This window comes from Dicentrarchus labrax, unplaced genomic scaffold (assembly GCF_905237075.1).
Source record: "Dicentrarchus labrax unplaced genomic scaffold, dlabrax2021, whole genome shotgun sequence".
Lineage (NCBI taxonomy): Eukaryota > Metazoa > Chordata > Actinopteri > Moronidae > Dicentrarchus > Dicentrarchus labrax.
This window is the reverse complement of record NW_026136705.1, coordinates 30,857,353-30,873,301: the sequence shown is the minus strand read 5'-3', so window position 1 is coordinate 30,873,301 and position 15,949 is coordinate 30,857,353. Positions and strand designations below refer to the sequence as shown.

The 15,949-nt window shown below is 38.6% G+C and overlaps 2 protein-coding genes, 1 long non-coding RNA gene and 1 pseudogene across 3 annotated transcripts in view; 3 read left to right on the top strand and 1 right to left on the bottom strand.

The window, feature by feature from the left end:
- The first annotated feature begins 249 nt into the window (after nucleotides 1–249).
- On the top strand, nucleotides 250–3,236 carry LOC127363863 (E3 ubiquitin-protein ligase TRIM21-like; annotated as a pseudogene).
- The window catches only part of LOC127363864 (E3 ubiquitin-protein ligase TRIM21-like), a 33,459-nt gene continuing 17,759 nt past the window's right edge, over nucleotides 250–15,949 (top strand). Inside the window, exon 1 of the mRNA XM_051400836.1 lies at nucleotides 250–387. The gene's annotated coding sequence lies outside the window, so the exon portion shown is untranslated. The remainder of the gene's footprint in view (nucleotides 388–15,949) is intronic.
- LOC127363900 (uncharacterized) overlaps nucleotides 1,424–15,949 on the bottom strand; it is a 30,920-nt gene continuing 16,394 nt past the window's right edge. The window contains exon 3 of the long non-coding RNA XR_007884949.1: nucleotides 1,424–1,573. This is a non-coding gene — a long non-coding RNA (uncharacterized LOC127363900). The remainder of the gene's footprint in view (nucleotides 1,574–15,949) is intronic.
- Nucleotides 6,499–9,842, top strand: LOC127363898 (uncharacterized). The gene is made up of 9 exons (XM_051400858.1): nucleotides 6,499–6,514; nucleotides 6,725–6,897; nucleotides 7,273–7,390; nucleotides 7,483–7,574; nucleotides 7,754–7,868; nucleotides 7,952–8,053; nucleotides 8,340–8,500; nucleotides 8,948–9,124; nucleotides 9,236–9,842. Exons 2-8 carry the CDS (start codon nucleotides 6,859–6,861, stop codon nucleotides 9,032–9,034), a joined length of 714 nt encoding a protein of 237 aa, XP_051256818.1. The 5' UTR covers nucleotides 6,499–6,514; nucleotides 6,725–6,858; the 3' UTR covers nucleotides 9,035–9,124; nucleotides 9,236–9,842.

The window sequence follows — 15,949 nt, the reverse complement described above, 5'->3', positions numbered from 1 at the left end:
ATTTGAGTCATTATTAAATAAATAAATACATAAATATGGCAATAATTATATACATATTTATACATATAAATATATAAATGAAATATAAAGATGAGTCAATATAGTTCAATAAAGAAATAAACAGGTTTTGATTTATAGAAGGACTTACAATAAGGACTACTTTTATTTATTTCAAATGATTTCCAGCTGTTTTTATGATGAGGTCATATGCAAATGAAGGGGTGTGGTTAACTTCAGTGACACATTTCCTGGAAATGAAAGTGAAAGTTTGTCTGAAGACAGCAGAGCTGCAGTGGAGACAAGTCTCTCTGTTTGTCTCTGAAGACAAATTCAACTGAATCCATCAGGTTTTTCTCAACTAAACAGCAGAATCTCTGCCAACCTCTGGTGAGTCCACTGCCCTACAGAGCTTGTTACAGTCTGTTATAGCACATACAGACAGAAGGAAGGAGCTAAATCCAACCAAACAATGAAAACACACCACAGAAACTAGTCCTGCTAAAAGATAACTAGCCTATTAGCTGTCCTTTAGATCCAAAGTACAGAGTACAGTATGTGATCATCTGACAACCTCTGTTATTGCTTATAAAGGAATAAAACTGACGTTTTACAGCTTCTAGCTTCCTGCTGTCTGTCTCTGGGAGGCAGTACAGCTGATAATATTTACTGTGTTTCAACAACCGGTATTAACACAGAACCTGAGCTCTACTCAGACAGGAAGTTCCCCTCAGGGCCCTATAGTATTATATTATTATATTATTATATTGTGATAGTATTTAATGTGTGCTGTGTAATGGAGGGATCAGATTGTGTTTTTAGGGTTTAAAATGTAATTGTACTGTGAGTTTACAGATTTAAATGATGATATTAACAAGAACCAGAGGGACTGGGATGTTATTACTGCAATGTGTAAAACATCAGATTAATTCATCATTCATTTATTCTTTTTAATATTATTTGAATGACCAACAAGCAGTTAATAGCCAAATGCTACAGTCATATCAGTGACTGACAGCAGTTAGGGATCAAACAGAAGTCCTCTTCAAAAATGATGTAAAACCACAGAGAAAGAAAGGCAGAGAAATACTCCTCGACTCTCTCCTTTTATTTCACTAATCATAGATTATCATGATTTTATTAAACAAAGAACCAAAAGAAATGTTTTCTTTCTTTTCATCCTCACAGTGTAGATATGTCTGCTGCCAGCTGTCTGCTGACTGAAGATCAGTTTCTGTGCTCCATCTGTCTGGATGTGTTCACTGATCCAGTCACCATACCATGTGGACACAACTTCTGTAAAACCTGCATCACTGAACACTGGAATATTAATGTCCAGTGTCAGTGTCCCAACTGTAAAAAGGTTTTCAACACAAGACCTGAGCTGCAGATCAATACTTTTATCTCTGAGATGGCTGCTCAGTTCAGACAGTCAGCTCAACAGAAAGCCAGCAGCAGCAGCTCAGAGCAACAAGTTTCCAAACCAGGAGAAGTTCCCTGTGACGTCTGCACTGGAACCAAACTGAAGGCCCTGAAGTCCTGCCTGGTGTGTCTGGTCTCCTACTGTGAGACTCACCTGGAGCCTCATCTGAATATGGCAGGTCTAAAAAGACATCAGCTGATCGACCCTGTGGAGAACCTGGAAGGCAGGATGTGTACGAAGCACGATAAACTGCTGGAGCTGTTCTGTAAGACCGACCAGATGTGTGTCTGCATGCTCTGCACTGTTCTAGACCACAAGACACATGATTTTGTTCCTCTGAAAGAAGAATATGAAGGAAAGAAGGCCGAGCTGGGGAAGACAGAGGCTGAAATTCAGCAGATGATCCAGAAGAGACGACTGAAGATTCAGGAGATCAAACACTCAGTGGAGCTCAGTAAGGAAGGTGCAGACAGAGAGATAGCAGATGGTGTTCAGGTCTTCACCGCTCTGAAGGAGTCTGTTGAGAGAAGCCAGGCCGAGCTCATCAACACGATCAAAGAGAAGCAGAGAAAGACAGAGAAACAGGCTGAAGACTTCATCAAAGAGCTGGAACAGGAAATCTCTGAGCTGAAGAAGAGAAGCTCTGAGGTGGACCAGCTCTCACAGTCTGAAGACCACCTCCACCTCCTCCAAAGCTTCCTGTCCCTGAACGCTGCTCCACCCACCAAAGACTGGACAGAGGTCAGTGTCCGTCCACCTTCATATGAGGGGACTGTGGTGAGAGCTGTGAATCAGCTGGAGGAGACGCTCAGTAAACAGATGAAGAAGCTGATTGAGCTGAAGAGGGTCCAGCAGTATGCAGTGGATGTGACACTGGATCCTGATACAGCACATCCCTGCTCTCATCCTGTCTGATGATGGGAAACAAGTTAAACATGGTGATGTAAAGAAGAATCTCCCAGACAATCCAGAAAGATTTGATACTTGTATTAATGTCTTAGCAAAGCAGAGTTTCTCTTCAGGAAGATTTTATTACGAGGTTCAGGTTAAAGGGAAGACTAAGTGGGATTTAGGAGTGGTCAGAGAGTCGATCAACAGGAAGGGAAAAATCACACTGAGACCTCAGAATGGTTACTGGATGATACGTTTGAGGAATGAAAATGAGTACAAAGCTCTTGCTGGCCCTCCAGTTCGTCTCTCTCTGCAGTCTCAGCCTGAGAAGGTGGGGGTGTTTGTGGATTATGAGGAGGGTCTGGTCTCCTTTTATGACGTTGATGCTGCAGCTCTTATCTACTCCTTTACTGGCTGCTCCTTCACTGAGAAACTCTACCCATACTTTAGTCCCTGTAATAATAATAAAGGTACAAACTCTGCCCCTCTGATCATCTCTCCTGTCAATCCCACTGAGTAGAACAACCATTTGATTCTCTACAGAAAGATTCACATCATTTAATGTAATAAATGTATATTCATTGTTTAGATTGACTTTTTCCAGATTCTGATCAATATGGGTTATTTTTAGTTTTTTTCTTTGATGTGTCACATTACTACTTATTACTACAACACACCAGTTTGACCACACTGATTGATATTATCTAATGCAGTCTAATTCATTCTAATAACTGCATTACCTGCCTTTAAGACTGTTAAATCATTAGAAAAACATTGTGTTTATAAATTAACATTTTCATGTTCTTTAAATGTCTGGGTGCCAAATTCAAACCTTTTTATTGTCTGATCTTTGTATATATAAGAACTGTTGCATACTGGCACAAATTACTGAACAAAAGCTAAATAAAGTTTTGATTGTATTTGATTCATTTATTTTGTTTTTGATTGATATCAAAGCTGAAAAACAGCCGATCTGACTGTTATCATACCATTGAATAAGCGTTATCCTGATACAATCATCCCACAGATAGGGGCCAGTAGGGGCCTACTCTACCTACTAGTAGGTGCAGGAGGCAGTTATCACCCATTCATCTGGCTGATCCAATACTATTCAAGCCCAGCAGGTACAGAAGGTGTGTTATCCAGCAGAGCAGTCACGTGACTGTCAGATTTCTGTCTGCATTTTCTTTAATTTCAGTGGAAAAACAACATTTTAAGAGATTTTTGGCATTAGAGTTTGTTGTGATAACCGTGACACTGTCAAGTTAGCAACAACACAACAACACATTTACCCACATCCGGGTGGACTGAATTAGCAAAATAAATATGCCCTTTCAAAATAAAGCCAGAAGAGAATATTTTAGGAGCAAGAGTAACGTTAATACTAAAGACACTAGTGGTTTCTATTTCATAAATACACATCCTGTAGAAACGTTATTAGGATAAAGGAAAGTTAAACGTTAGGTTAGTTAAGTTAGTTGCTCAATTACTATATACATAAATGCATATTTTATTAATCAAATTCTTAAACATCAGCTTTTATTTTTGATTTCTCTGCCGTTGCGTGTCGACGTCATCTTCTCTGACGCGACGCGCACGTTGGATACGGTACCCTTTAACTTGGATGTCACGTGGTAGTAAGATACGTTTGGTTAAAAATTCAACCACAAAGTAAATAACAACAATGCTTAGTTTTTACATGTTCTTATGATTTGCCTGTAAAAACTCTAAAGATTTGCATGTTAGTTAACTCAACTTAAAAAATAAAGAAATACTTTTTGCTGTAAGCATGATTTGGCTAACAGGAGTTACATTTTTTATGTAGGTGGTCTTGGAGCCTCTTTCCCAAAAGAAGACCCACGCCCCACCCAAAAAATGAAATAGGAAAACTGTACTGTATCGTATAAATGTAGATTGCATACAGGTATCTTTAAAACAAATGTAAGTGTTAGACAAATATATGCTGCTCTAAGAGCTGTTTATGTTTTTTCTGCATTACAGCTGAACGCCGTTGTAAGACCGGTCTCACCTCACACCCTCATGTAGAGGGGACCTTTGCTCCAGAGACTGCTTCACACACAGATTCTGCTGGTGTGTGTTTCATTAGATATGTTCTGTGTATAATGTCTTGTACCTAGTATCTGCAAAATGAGCTATTGAACAAAACAAAGTCTCCAAAACAAGCTTTATGACAACGTTTCTCCCTGTTGATATGCAATTGCCAAGCACCATTCTCATTGTTATATATGTTATATCTGTCATATAACAACATTTTCTTCTTATCTGTGTAACAATGAAGTCCATGTTTTTGCTAGTTGTATGCATATGATACAAAAACAACCTTGGGCCCCTTCTAACTACTCCATGTATTTCTTTTACAATTGCAATAGAATGTCTTTTGCAAGATCTGCAACCCTCCCTGAGCTGCTCTGATGAAGAGCTTAGTGAAGCATCAGCAGACCAAAGAGCTCCTCTGGCTTCTCTGGATTGGAGCATTCGCAATGCTCTCTTTTCTGAGAGATGGAGGGAAAAGAGACCATCTCTTCTTAGTAGCATGCTGGCCAAGGAGAGCGTGGCAACAAATGGCTGCAGCCAATGTGGGAACAACTGCGCAGCTATTAGATGCAGAGATTGCCTTCCACGTCCCTTTCTCTGCGCTGAATGTGACATCAGCAGACACAGCAAGGCCTCAGTCCTCCATAACAGGGATGCCATGTGTGCTGGCTTCTTTCAGCCATTGCCTCCAACCACCTGTGTTGTTGAAAAGGCACTTACAAACTGTGGTAAGTTACACACTGCTTTTTTCTGAGCTAGTTTCTGTCTGTGTCAGTAATTATGAATTAGTGTAACCTATGTGTAATGTCTTTCAGTGTGATTTTTGCCTATTGAGATGCCTGTCAGCATCTGTGGGTGTCCCCCAGAAGCACTCAGGGTGATCCAAGGGAAGGCTGTTGCTTTGGTCACAATAAATGGTAATTATGCAAAAGATTTCCTTCGTCCAGTTTCAACAAAACTATGTATTTCTATTCAACAACTCCCAACAACTTAATGTCTCAAAAAATGAGCTCATTATGGTTGCCATCCTTTTGGGGGGGAATGTCACTTATTTATTCATGCCATTTACAAATGACTTATTCATGATAGTGCCCATCCAGTCAGCAGGCCTTACTGAACCACTTGGATATACAGTATAAGGCACATGCTACATAACGTTCCAACCTTGGTTGTAAATGTAAATATTACCTTGTAGGACGGTATGACCTCAACATGCCTGAGCTGACCTGCAAGGGATGCCAGGCAACTTGGACTGCAGGACTTGATGACCTGATAAAAAGTGGATACTGACCTGCCCCCCTTCATTTTGTAACAATTTATGAGACAGACCTGTTTTATACATTTGAAGACATGAAGATGGCATCACCCGGGATGTCAACATTGTTTTGTGCTTTGTCTTTTTTACATAGACTGGGAAGATCTCATCAGACAGCTTCCAAAAAAGCTTTTTTGAATGGGCTGCTGTACAATATGAGGTTGACTCCACCTGCAAGGAGGAGAAATTCATCTGTCCTGCCTGTACCCCAGCAATGCTTTCTGTCTCAGTGGATGGAAACCGCAAGCATTACCGCTTCAAAAGTACTGCAAGGTATACAATAATGTACACCCACACTGTTTAAATGGCAAAATAGATAGTTATGTTTTATACAACAAGTAACCTTTCGATGTATGACATGTTAAAAAGATAGTTAAGGTGTTCTGAAGTGGGGTTGTATAAGGTACTTATCCATGGTCAGTCTGTTACCTACAGCAGACAATGGTCACCGCCACCCATCCCCTGCCTCTATTGTGGAGAAGCAGAAAAATGTGTTTTAGCCACATATAAAAGGCCCACCTGAAAAAAACCCAATATCCAGGATTGTAGTTGGGGTTAGATGTAGAAATATGCATTTCTACAGTTGAGACAATGTAGTGCCAAGGAAAAGGGCTGTCTGAACACTGTGTACTGTAGGTAACACACTTACTATGGATAAGTACCTTATACCATCCCACTTCAGAGTACTCAACTATCCTTTTAAACATTGGAGCCTTTTTATTTCTTGTTGTTTTTTTAGATCTCACGTCCGGGCCATCTTTGACGGTGTCTTCATTGCAAAAGATGACGATGTGACCAGATTTGTGGATCACATCCACAGCAAAAAAAAACATGTAATAGCAGACTTCAATTTCTATCTCAATATAACATTATAATTCATAGTCTGTCAGTACTCCCATGTATTGTGATATCTACCTGTATACCTAATTGTTCTTAATCTGCTAACACTTATCTGTTCCTTGTCCCCTAAGAGAAATTTATAATTGTTCCCTGTAATGACTGTTGATGGGATTATTTGTCAATTATGATTTTCTACAATGTAGGTCACTGGAAGGAGCAATTGTGGTGGGGAGTGGTCAGCTGTCAGAGAGACCTCCCAATATCAATCAGTAAGGTGGATGAGGAGGGACTGGAGCTGGCAGTGTGCAGGCATGATGTCTTGCTGGCTGCCCTTAATATGTTTGTACATGCTAAAGCGCATGACTTCAAATGTGAGGTTAGTATAATACAGTACATTCTATCAAATGACTTGCAATCCTATAAATGATGCATATAAATGTGTAATGTTTAACTATCACTTAACAGATTATTTAACATTTGTATTGTTATAGTTATTGTTGTTGATGTGAACAGCCCTTAATTGACACATCTACTTTTGTCAAGGATATTATTTTGCACCTGTCTGTGTATGTTTGTTGGTAAGCAAGATTACTCATGAGGTTTACCACTAATGTACACACAACTTGGTGGAAGGGTGACAGTTTGATTTTTGATTAGGTTTTAATTGAATTAAAAGTGACTGTTGGGCATTGCTTGAGGTCTCTGCTGTACTAAATTCCCTTGATGTTTCTGTTTGGGTCCCTCTCTCCAGGTCAAATGGAGTGGCACAAACCAAGAAGGTGCTGGTAAAACACTAGGGGAGGAAGTAGAGCAATGTAATGCTTTCCTCTCCAGGATATCAGTCACCACAAAGCATATGTCAAAAGCAGGTGCTGTATAATTGTACCTCTGTATACAGAATAAAAGACATTTATATTATTACAAGTGAATCTTTACAGAACTCATCTCTGTGTACTTGCAGGACGCAATGACATGCTGACACTCCTGGCCATAAGATGGAACCAGCAGAAATGTCCAAACCTGGCTCCTGGACTTTCCCAGAGATACCATAAGGTAAATAGAAACAATATTGCTGCAATGGCACAGTGTAGGTCAAGGAAACACACATACAGTTTTGTGCACATAGGCTTGTGATACATGATAGTTACAACATTTGCCTGATTTGAGTTGCATTTGTACACTGTATATGTTGTACTGACTTTTAGCTTATGGTAATAATTTTGTCATTTTAGACATCTAAAGCTCTCAATATCCCGATTGGGGACCTGGAAACCCTCAAAGCCCAGCATCAACTGGGTGAACAAACTGTGGAAGAATTTGTGCAAGAAGTAAAAGAATGGGCAGATGGTAAGAATGTGAAACATTATCTGACATGGAGAAACATTTGTGTCGTTTGTGAAGTTGACGCTACCTGCAATCAATTTTGTCAGGAGAAATTGACCATCAAGGCACACCACAAGCTTTGTGTAAGAAGATTGAGGCCTTCACAACCAGCATCAACACGAGAGCTCAACTCCTATATCGGAAAAACGGTATGTTAACATTTAAGGCCTTTTCAGATCACAGTCTGAAATGTCTCCAAACTCACTTCATAATTACAATGTCCATACAGTTCTAAAAAGTAATGTTTCATGTGTTGGACTTCTCCAGAACAAATTGATTTGCGTTCAGTTATTATAAGTACATCTATTATGATGATCCATCTGTTTGGCAAATGTATTGTCATTCTGTTGTTACAGCTGTAACTTAAACAAGATCATGGACTTAGTGTATTTAAAAGATATAATGTGGGTTTATTTTTTTTTCTTTGGTTTTCAGACAAAGGCCGACATAGAATTCGCAGAAAAATAAGACAACAGAAGACCACTTTGAAGGCCATGGTAGCAGAGTACAACAGTCTCGTTGCATGGATAGCGTTCTGGACACAGAACATCCCTGGCCTTGGCAAATTACACAGAGTGGTATGCATTTCATGTACTGTGCGTATTCTTTAGTGGTGGAAGAAGTATCATATCCTTTACTTAAAAGCATAAAGTCTATTTACAAAGTAAAAAATACTGATACTACACCGTAAAAATACTCTGATCACAAGTAAAATGTTCAGTATAATCAGTAAAGTATCCTTAAAGCACTAAAAGTTGAAGTTGTCCAATAATTGTAGTGAAGTAAAAAGTCAAATATTTTCCTCTGAGATGTAGTGCAGTAGAAGAAGAAAGTAGCATAAAAAGAAAAGTGCCAGTACCTCAAATTTATACTAAAGCACAGTACTTTAGGGAATACACATTTCATCATTAGTATTCTTACATTTAGGTGTTCCAGGGGACATATTTGCATTCTGACCAAGTGTGCATATGTATGACAGAAATGATCTCTGAAGCTACATGCTATATGCAGTGGTCTGAACTTTTCATATTGATGTATTACAGGCTCTGCTGATTTCAGCACAAAGAAAGAAGTCTTCGATAGGGTCATGGGTGTTCGAAGGCTTCAAGAGGAGAAGAAGATCCTTGTGAAAGAAATGAAGCAGCACTAGGAGTCTCTCAAAGCCCATGCCAGGGTCTTGTCTGAGTTGTCTCAGCATCAGAGTGAAGACGCCATGCAAAGTAAATGCGGCCTTGTACTTAATTTTTTTAATTTCGAATGTTCGAATGTTTCGAAAGTTGTGAAAGACGTGTTATTTACCTGGATAGTGACATATTTTATCCCTTCTTAAGGACATCTCACAGAGAAAGCAACAAAGGGTCACACCTGCCTCATCCTCAGAAGGCAGTGGGAAATGAGAGAGCTGCAGCGGCATACAAGAAAACACTACCTGCATGTGCTGTCATCAGCAGATGACATAATGGACACAATGGACAGTTCAGATGAGTTCGACATTAGCTGTGAAGATTCAGAGTCGGATGCAATGTAAAACAGGAAGATGTGGTGCTCATGATCACAGTGCACCGTGTGCGACACATGGTCACACAGAGCATGTGGCTTTAAAAAGTAACTAACGTATGTGCTCATTGTCAGGATTAAGTTGGAGATGACAGTTGTAGTTTTTGTATTAGGTTGTTGTTATTTCTGCATTTGGTTTTGAAATGTTTCATCACTTATATAAGGTTTGATTTTTCTACTGGGTTGTGGGAAGTTCCTGGTTAATGTTGTCTTACATCTTTACAACACAAACCACTGTCCTTTACTGTCTTATCTTTGATTGATGTTCAGTTCTGCATCTTTTCAGGGATTTTCTTTCCAGTTGATCTTTACTGTTTGATTAATAATTGTTCTTTAATGTTTAATTAAACAAAGGCACAATAAAGCTACATTTCTGATTGAGTCCTTGGATGTTACTACTGTTTTAGGTTAGACTTATTTTATCTGAGCAATTCCCACATGTTTTCAGAGTACATGAATTCAGTATATGGCAAGAGGAGAGATTCAGAGGAAGGACTAGTGACATGGGATTTTCAGCATCAAGTTTTCAATAACATGAACTGTTTTAATGCAATTATATATTATAACATCCAACTTTACACAGGTTGAATGATTTAGCAAACCACATTTCATAGTGATATACTGTATATCAGATGAACTAGCCAAAGTCAAAACATGTATGTAACATGTAAAGAAAAAACTTAAATAAAATAAGAGTATCTCAAATTTGTATTTATAATTATAATAATATAATTTTAAGTGGCTCCTGCTGTGAAATATTGACCTCTGAACCTTGACCTCAGTGCATATTGGAAGGCTTGTCATTCAGCAACAGAAGAGGCTACAGACATGGGACCAACTGTTTTAGAAAGCTCTTGACTTCAGCTGTGTGACTATATTCATATAAATATAGTCACCAAGTGGGGGCACTGTCATGTATGATCAAAATGAATTTTCACCAATTTAACAATTGCATATTTACAATCTGATCACATAAATGTGTTTCCCACTCCTTTAAATCTATCAGTATACTGTTAATTTAATATTTACAATTTCCATTTTTAGGAAATGTACCATTAAAAAAAAAACTCCATCTTTTATTTGCTTTTTTGTTTTCCTAAAATGTAAACTATAAAAAAAAAAAGTTTTTTTTTTTTAAAAAGAAAAAATATTTTTTAAAAAAGAAAAAAAAAAAAAAAAATAAATCATCTTGCTCTCAAAGTCATGAGTTGCACATTATGCTGGTCCAAAGCAAGATAGCTTTTGAAGCCCCTTACTTGTTTTTGGAGCAAGCATCATGCCAATCAGAAGACCTGTGCCAGCTGCTGTGTTTGCCTCCTGCAAAAAAAGTCATTCAAAGAAAAAGAAAAGGCAGTGAGTATTGACTTTGATGTGTTGTGTGTGTGCATCCATTGTATTCATTAAAGGTTGTTGAACATAATGCCGCCTCTTTATATGAGCCACCCCTAACCTTAAATTTAGCTAAAGATTCAAAATGAGTTGGCTCATTATTGACATATGGGCTTGTGGTCCAAATAGCATTTTTTTCTGATCAATAGCACATTTTTCACCAATGAGGAGAGAGCTAGGCCCGGTTCCAGAACCAAATGACTTCAGGTGCATCTCAAATTAGTGGTGGTACCCTAGTAGTTACAGTGCGAGCTGCCAACAGCTATTAAAGTAGAGCAGTGTATGATGATCCAGAGTTGGGTCCCAGATAAACAGATTATGCTGAACACAGACGAATAAAGTTGTAGACAGCAGTAAGTTAAACAGGGTGTCAGTCATTTTCAGCAACAGTTTGCTTTACGAGTCAGAAGGACACCCATACCCTCAAACTCCAGTCCTCAGAGGAATCATGGCTAAATACTGTGACCAGTGCAGTGCAAACACATTTGTATATCATTAATTACTAAACTATGTGTCCATGTATGAGGTGGGATACATTAGAATTCCAAATAAAACAGTCTTTGTTATAATCCTATAATCAATCAGTTTATATATTATTATATTAACTATTTATGGGAAAATCATACTTCATTTGTCATTGGCTGCAGATTGGTGAGGAGGTGTGTTCATGTTGTGACTCTCTGAACCATCCAGTAATTTCCTGAGATGAAGATTTCTATTTGTTGAGCTGTTGCTATCATGTTTAACTGATTAGCTCAGTTGTTTCAGAGCTATGAGACCAGTGATGTGACAAGCTGGGAGAGTATTTATTAATCACCACACCCGCTGACCTTATTAATCTTCATCCAACTCTTTTGCTGATTGAGCTGCTGGTGAGCATGAAGACGCCCACGCAGTCCATGTGCCAGACCACCTTATGCTTGGCATTAATATGCAATTTGAACTGAAAGTGCAAAATATTAAACTGAGGGTGCAATGCATGTGTTTGCATCTCCGAAGAACTAAACTAAAAAGAAATGGAGGGAAAACTTGTTTTGGCCATGTCTGTCTCCTGAGCTTTATGATATTTCAGACAGAAACTATAATAACAGAGACAGTGAACTCTCTGTTAACATAGCATTTGTTTCTCTCAATGCACAAGTGCTTCATCCCAGAACCCTGTCCACACTTTTCTGTCAGAAATATGTACACACACCTACAGTTCATTAGAAAATTCTCAAGAAACCCTTGAAAAAGATTATAGACATTAGCAAACACTGGTGCACACATAACATTCAAATAAAGTGAAAAAATTGTAACATGTCAGTGTGTAATAATAATGCCATGTTAACATTTTGTGTAATTTATTGTGTACATTTCAGGTGAGCAAGCTTGCTGCTTTGGGCTACAACCCAATTTTGTTCATCAGGAGGAAGCAGAAGGGGGTGAACACAGTAAATGCTGAAATGATCACCTACATGTGCCCTGGAGGGGACGGGCCTGTAAAACCCTTTTTAGAAAAGATGAGCAGGGCATATGAGTACATTATTAAAAGTAAGGCAAACATCTGTTTTTATGATTTATGCTTTGGGATATGCTGTCATTGTGAGTAATATTTATATTTATATTATTTCAGATTCTCAAAGGATGCAATTGCCAGAAGCTCCCAGCCCATCTCCAACTCCACAGTCTACCTCCTCTCCCTCCCAACCCTCTTCTCCTCCTCATCCTCCAGACCCTTCCACCTTTCTCCCATCTCATCTCATCCCCAAATGGACTATGAGGAGGAGACTTACACCCTAACCCTCGTCCCTGTCCAGCCTCCAAGCACCGCCTCAGCATCTCCCTCTCAAAAAACCATGACTGAAAGTGAGTGTTAGCATTAATCACCTTCTGCCATATTTTAAGTAATGTGTCTAAAGTCATCCACCTTTGTCACAGGTGTGTCTGCACAGTGCTCCCGCCCTCCCACACCTACTATCTCCCTGACCAGTGCAACAGGTGAAGGGAAGAAAAAGAGGAAGAGAGGTATTTTTTGTTTTTGTGCTACAGCCTACTCATCAAATTAAATGTGCAATGCAATTCCTTGATAGCAGCATGATAATATTGTTTGTGTGCATGTAGACACAATGAACCAGACACATGCAAAGAGCGATGCAAACAGAAGACTTTTCGGAGAACAGTTTTTTCCCTAACCCCTGTTATTATCAGTAACAATAAAAAACATAAAGGATTACTCACTAACTTGTCCTCATCTACAGGTAGAAGATAAATTATTCATGAGATAAAACAAAAACTAATGTGGACACATATGAGACAAGATGGACACTCTTTCTCTTCCTCTATGCGTCAGCATTGTACAGCTCAACTCTACTCTATTCACTTTTGGGTCCTCGACTTCCTTTTCCACTGTAGATAGAACTTTGGATGGGACCCCCTCAATGTAGGCAGAGGTGATTGTCAGAGCAATGAAGTTGGGAAACAAGCTTTACTTTGGTCTTGAGAAGCTGCAGCCTTTCTTTATTGACAGACTCTAAGCTACACTGTACATTTACTGCCACACTGACAACACACTACGCACATAAACAGCTACGCTACTCATAACAGAGGATATGAAGCTATGTTCTTGACAAGTCTGGACTTTGTCAGTTGACCACAGCATGGTGTTGTGGGCTGCCATTTTTGAGTGAATAAAAAAAACTTAACTATTAATGATAGTTTGGCTTTTTAAAAATCTAGGCTTTATGCAGGACGTCAACTGTCATGTGACTAATCAGTGGTTGGCAGTAATGTCACAGCACCTTTTAGGATCAGCTCAGCTAGCTCGGAACCTTGACCAAGGTGTACCAGGTCCACAATAACAATCAAAGAACAGTGAATAGGTGAGATATCATGATCAAGAAGGTGGTTCAAACCCAGGGTGAAGCTCAGCCATTGCTTCGGTTGTGCTGACCCCTGTGAGTTCTGTATTCACCTGGGGGATGTCAAAGTCTGTTTCTACATTTATTCTCCTTCTTTCTTCTTTTCTTTTTTTTGCATAATTTTAGGCTGCTGAAAATGTTAGAAGCAAAAAATATTTCACTACAATGAAATAAAAGAAACAACTAAAGGAGGTAAGATGTAACTGACTGAGTGAAATAGCAGTTCATTTAACAGTGGTTGCTGGAATGTTTCTGTGTGTGTGTGTGTGTGTGTGTGTGTGTGTGTGTGTGTGTGTGTGTGTGTGTGCAGGAAGAGAAGAGGTAAAAGTGAGCTGGCTGCCTTGTTCCTCGTGGTAAGAGCTCAGAACTTTGACCCACATTAGCTGATTTTAAAGCTTTTTTTACAGTATGCTTTATAAATATATATGTACTTACTTCCACACTGGTTAGTAGCAGGCTTCTGAAAAACCGATCCTAAGTCATTTGTTGTTCTATGATACCCCATTGATATAAACTAATATTGTGGTATATGCAATGATCTTACACTTGTTTGCATTCATTCTTTTTTTTCAGTGGCAAAACTTGGGAAGACACCTGGGAGCCTGCCAGCAACTTTATAGGCTCCATTTAATGTTTTAGTTTGTGTGTCTTTAAGACACCTGTATGTTGAATGTTGTTCTCTCTCTCTCTCTCTCTCTCTCTCTCTCTCTCTCTCTCTCTCTCTCTCTGCATGAATAAAAATAAAGATTTGTTCATTTGTTTTATTTCAGTTCAGTTTGTTTGCCTTTTTCATTACATTTTGAATGTTTCTTTCACACACTCATCCACATCTCCTTTAGTTTTTAATATGCAAGTCATATATACAATGTTATATCATAAGCAATGAAAGAAATATACATAGGGATGTGTAAAAACATCAGTATGTACAGAATCAATGGAGCAGGAGTATATGCAGTCAGTGTTTGAGTGAAGAAGACTAATAAATATGTCCATGAATATTTGTTCATGTATGAACAGTGTTGTTACTGTCCGTGATGTGCCATGTTAATTAAACTTAAATTATATTCATATTTAACATATTCATATTTCATATTTAATTATATTTAACGACACTGGCAGTGGCTAAAGTAAACCAATGTGACACAAAAAAAAAAAAAAAAAAAAAACGCTCTGTCGGTCAAAATAAAAAAAAAAAAAAAAACAGCAATAAACACACAGTATAATGTTGACTAATGATCACAAAGTTCAGAATCTGTCCATTTAAACTACACTGGGACTAAATAATGGCAGGAAACTGTCAGTGATGAAGCTAATGAGTGATACAAACTGGCTATAATACAAACAGGAGATATTTTTCACCAGTAAAACCTTTCCACTGTTTTCATGAACACACACAATAAACTGTCCATTACCCATCCACTGCTCTCCTGTTGCTGCAGTGACTGACTGAGTATGTTGTATGTATGTTTTTTATTCATCATGGGCGCATGAAACACTTCGAATTATAGCTTAACTGTTCTTATTACCTTTATTTTGAAAACCGGAAGTGAATACGCTGTAAATTGAAGTGCGGCTGATTGGACCACGCAGATCGGAGTAACCTCTGACCTCAGTTATCATATCAACAGGTCAATAAGCTACGTGCTGATTGGTTGTTCACTCAGGGCCAAAAGATTTTGTGTCTTGTAACTTCAATGTCGCACATGGAAGGTAGGAAATTTGAGTGTCTGTTGAAGAAATGCTTGCACAGGCACAAATTATTTCTACAGGTACAAATTCTTTATGGCCCTAGTTTGATCCCATATACAGCTTCTAGCTTCCTGCTGTCTGTCTCTGGGAGGCAGTACAGCTGATAATATTTACTGTGTTTCAACAACCGGCATTAACACAGAACCTGAGCTCTACTCAGACAGGAAGTTCCCCTCAGGGCCCTATAGTTTATTATTATATTATTATATTGTGATAGTATTTAATGTGTGCTGTGTAATGGAGGGATCAGATTGTGTTTTTAGGGTTTAAAATGTAATTGTACTGTGAGTTTACAGATTTAAATTATGATGTTAACAAGAACCAGAGGGTTCCTCACTGTTGGAGCACGTTATAGACGTTAATCTGAGAAAAACAAAAATTAAACTAAGTCAAAGTCTCCAGTAACCACAAGGTTCCCTGACAAGTCTTTGGTGCTTTACTCCAGACTAA

What these genes read in the sequence shown, in the direction of transcription:
- LOC127363898 (XM_051400858.1), top strand. Translation starts at nt 6,859, where the DNA reads ATGTTTGTACATGCTAAAGCGCATGACTTCAAATGTGAG. An exon ending in TTTCCCAGAGATACCATAAG is followed by an intron (nt 7,575 to 7,753) that starts GTAAATAGAAAC and finishes TTGTCATTTTAG; the next exon opens with ACATCTAAAGCTCTCAATAT. An exon ending in TGGTATGCATTTCATGTACT is followed by an intron (nt 8,501 to 8,947) that starts GTGCGTATTCTT and finishes GATGTATTACAG; the next exon opens with GCTCTGCTGATTTCAGCACA.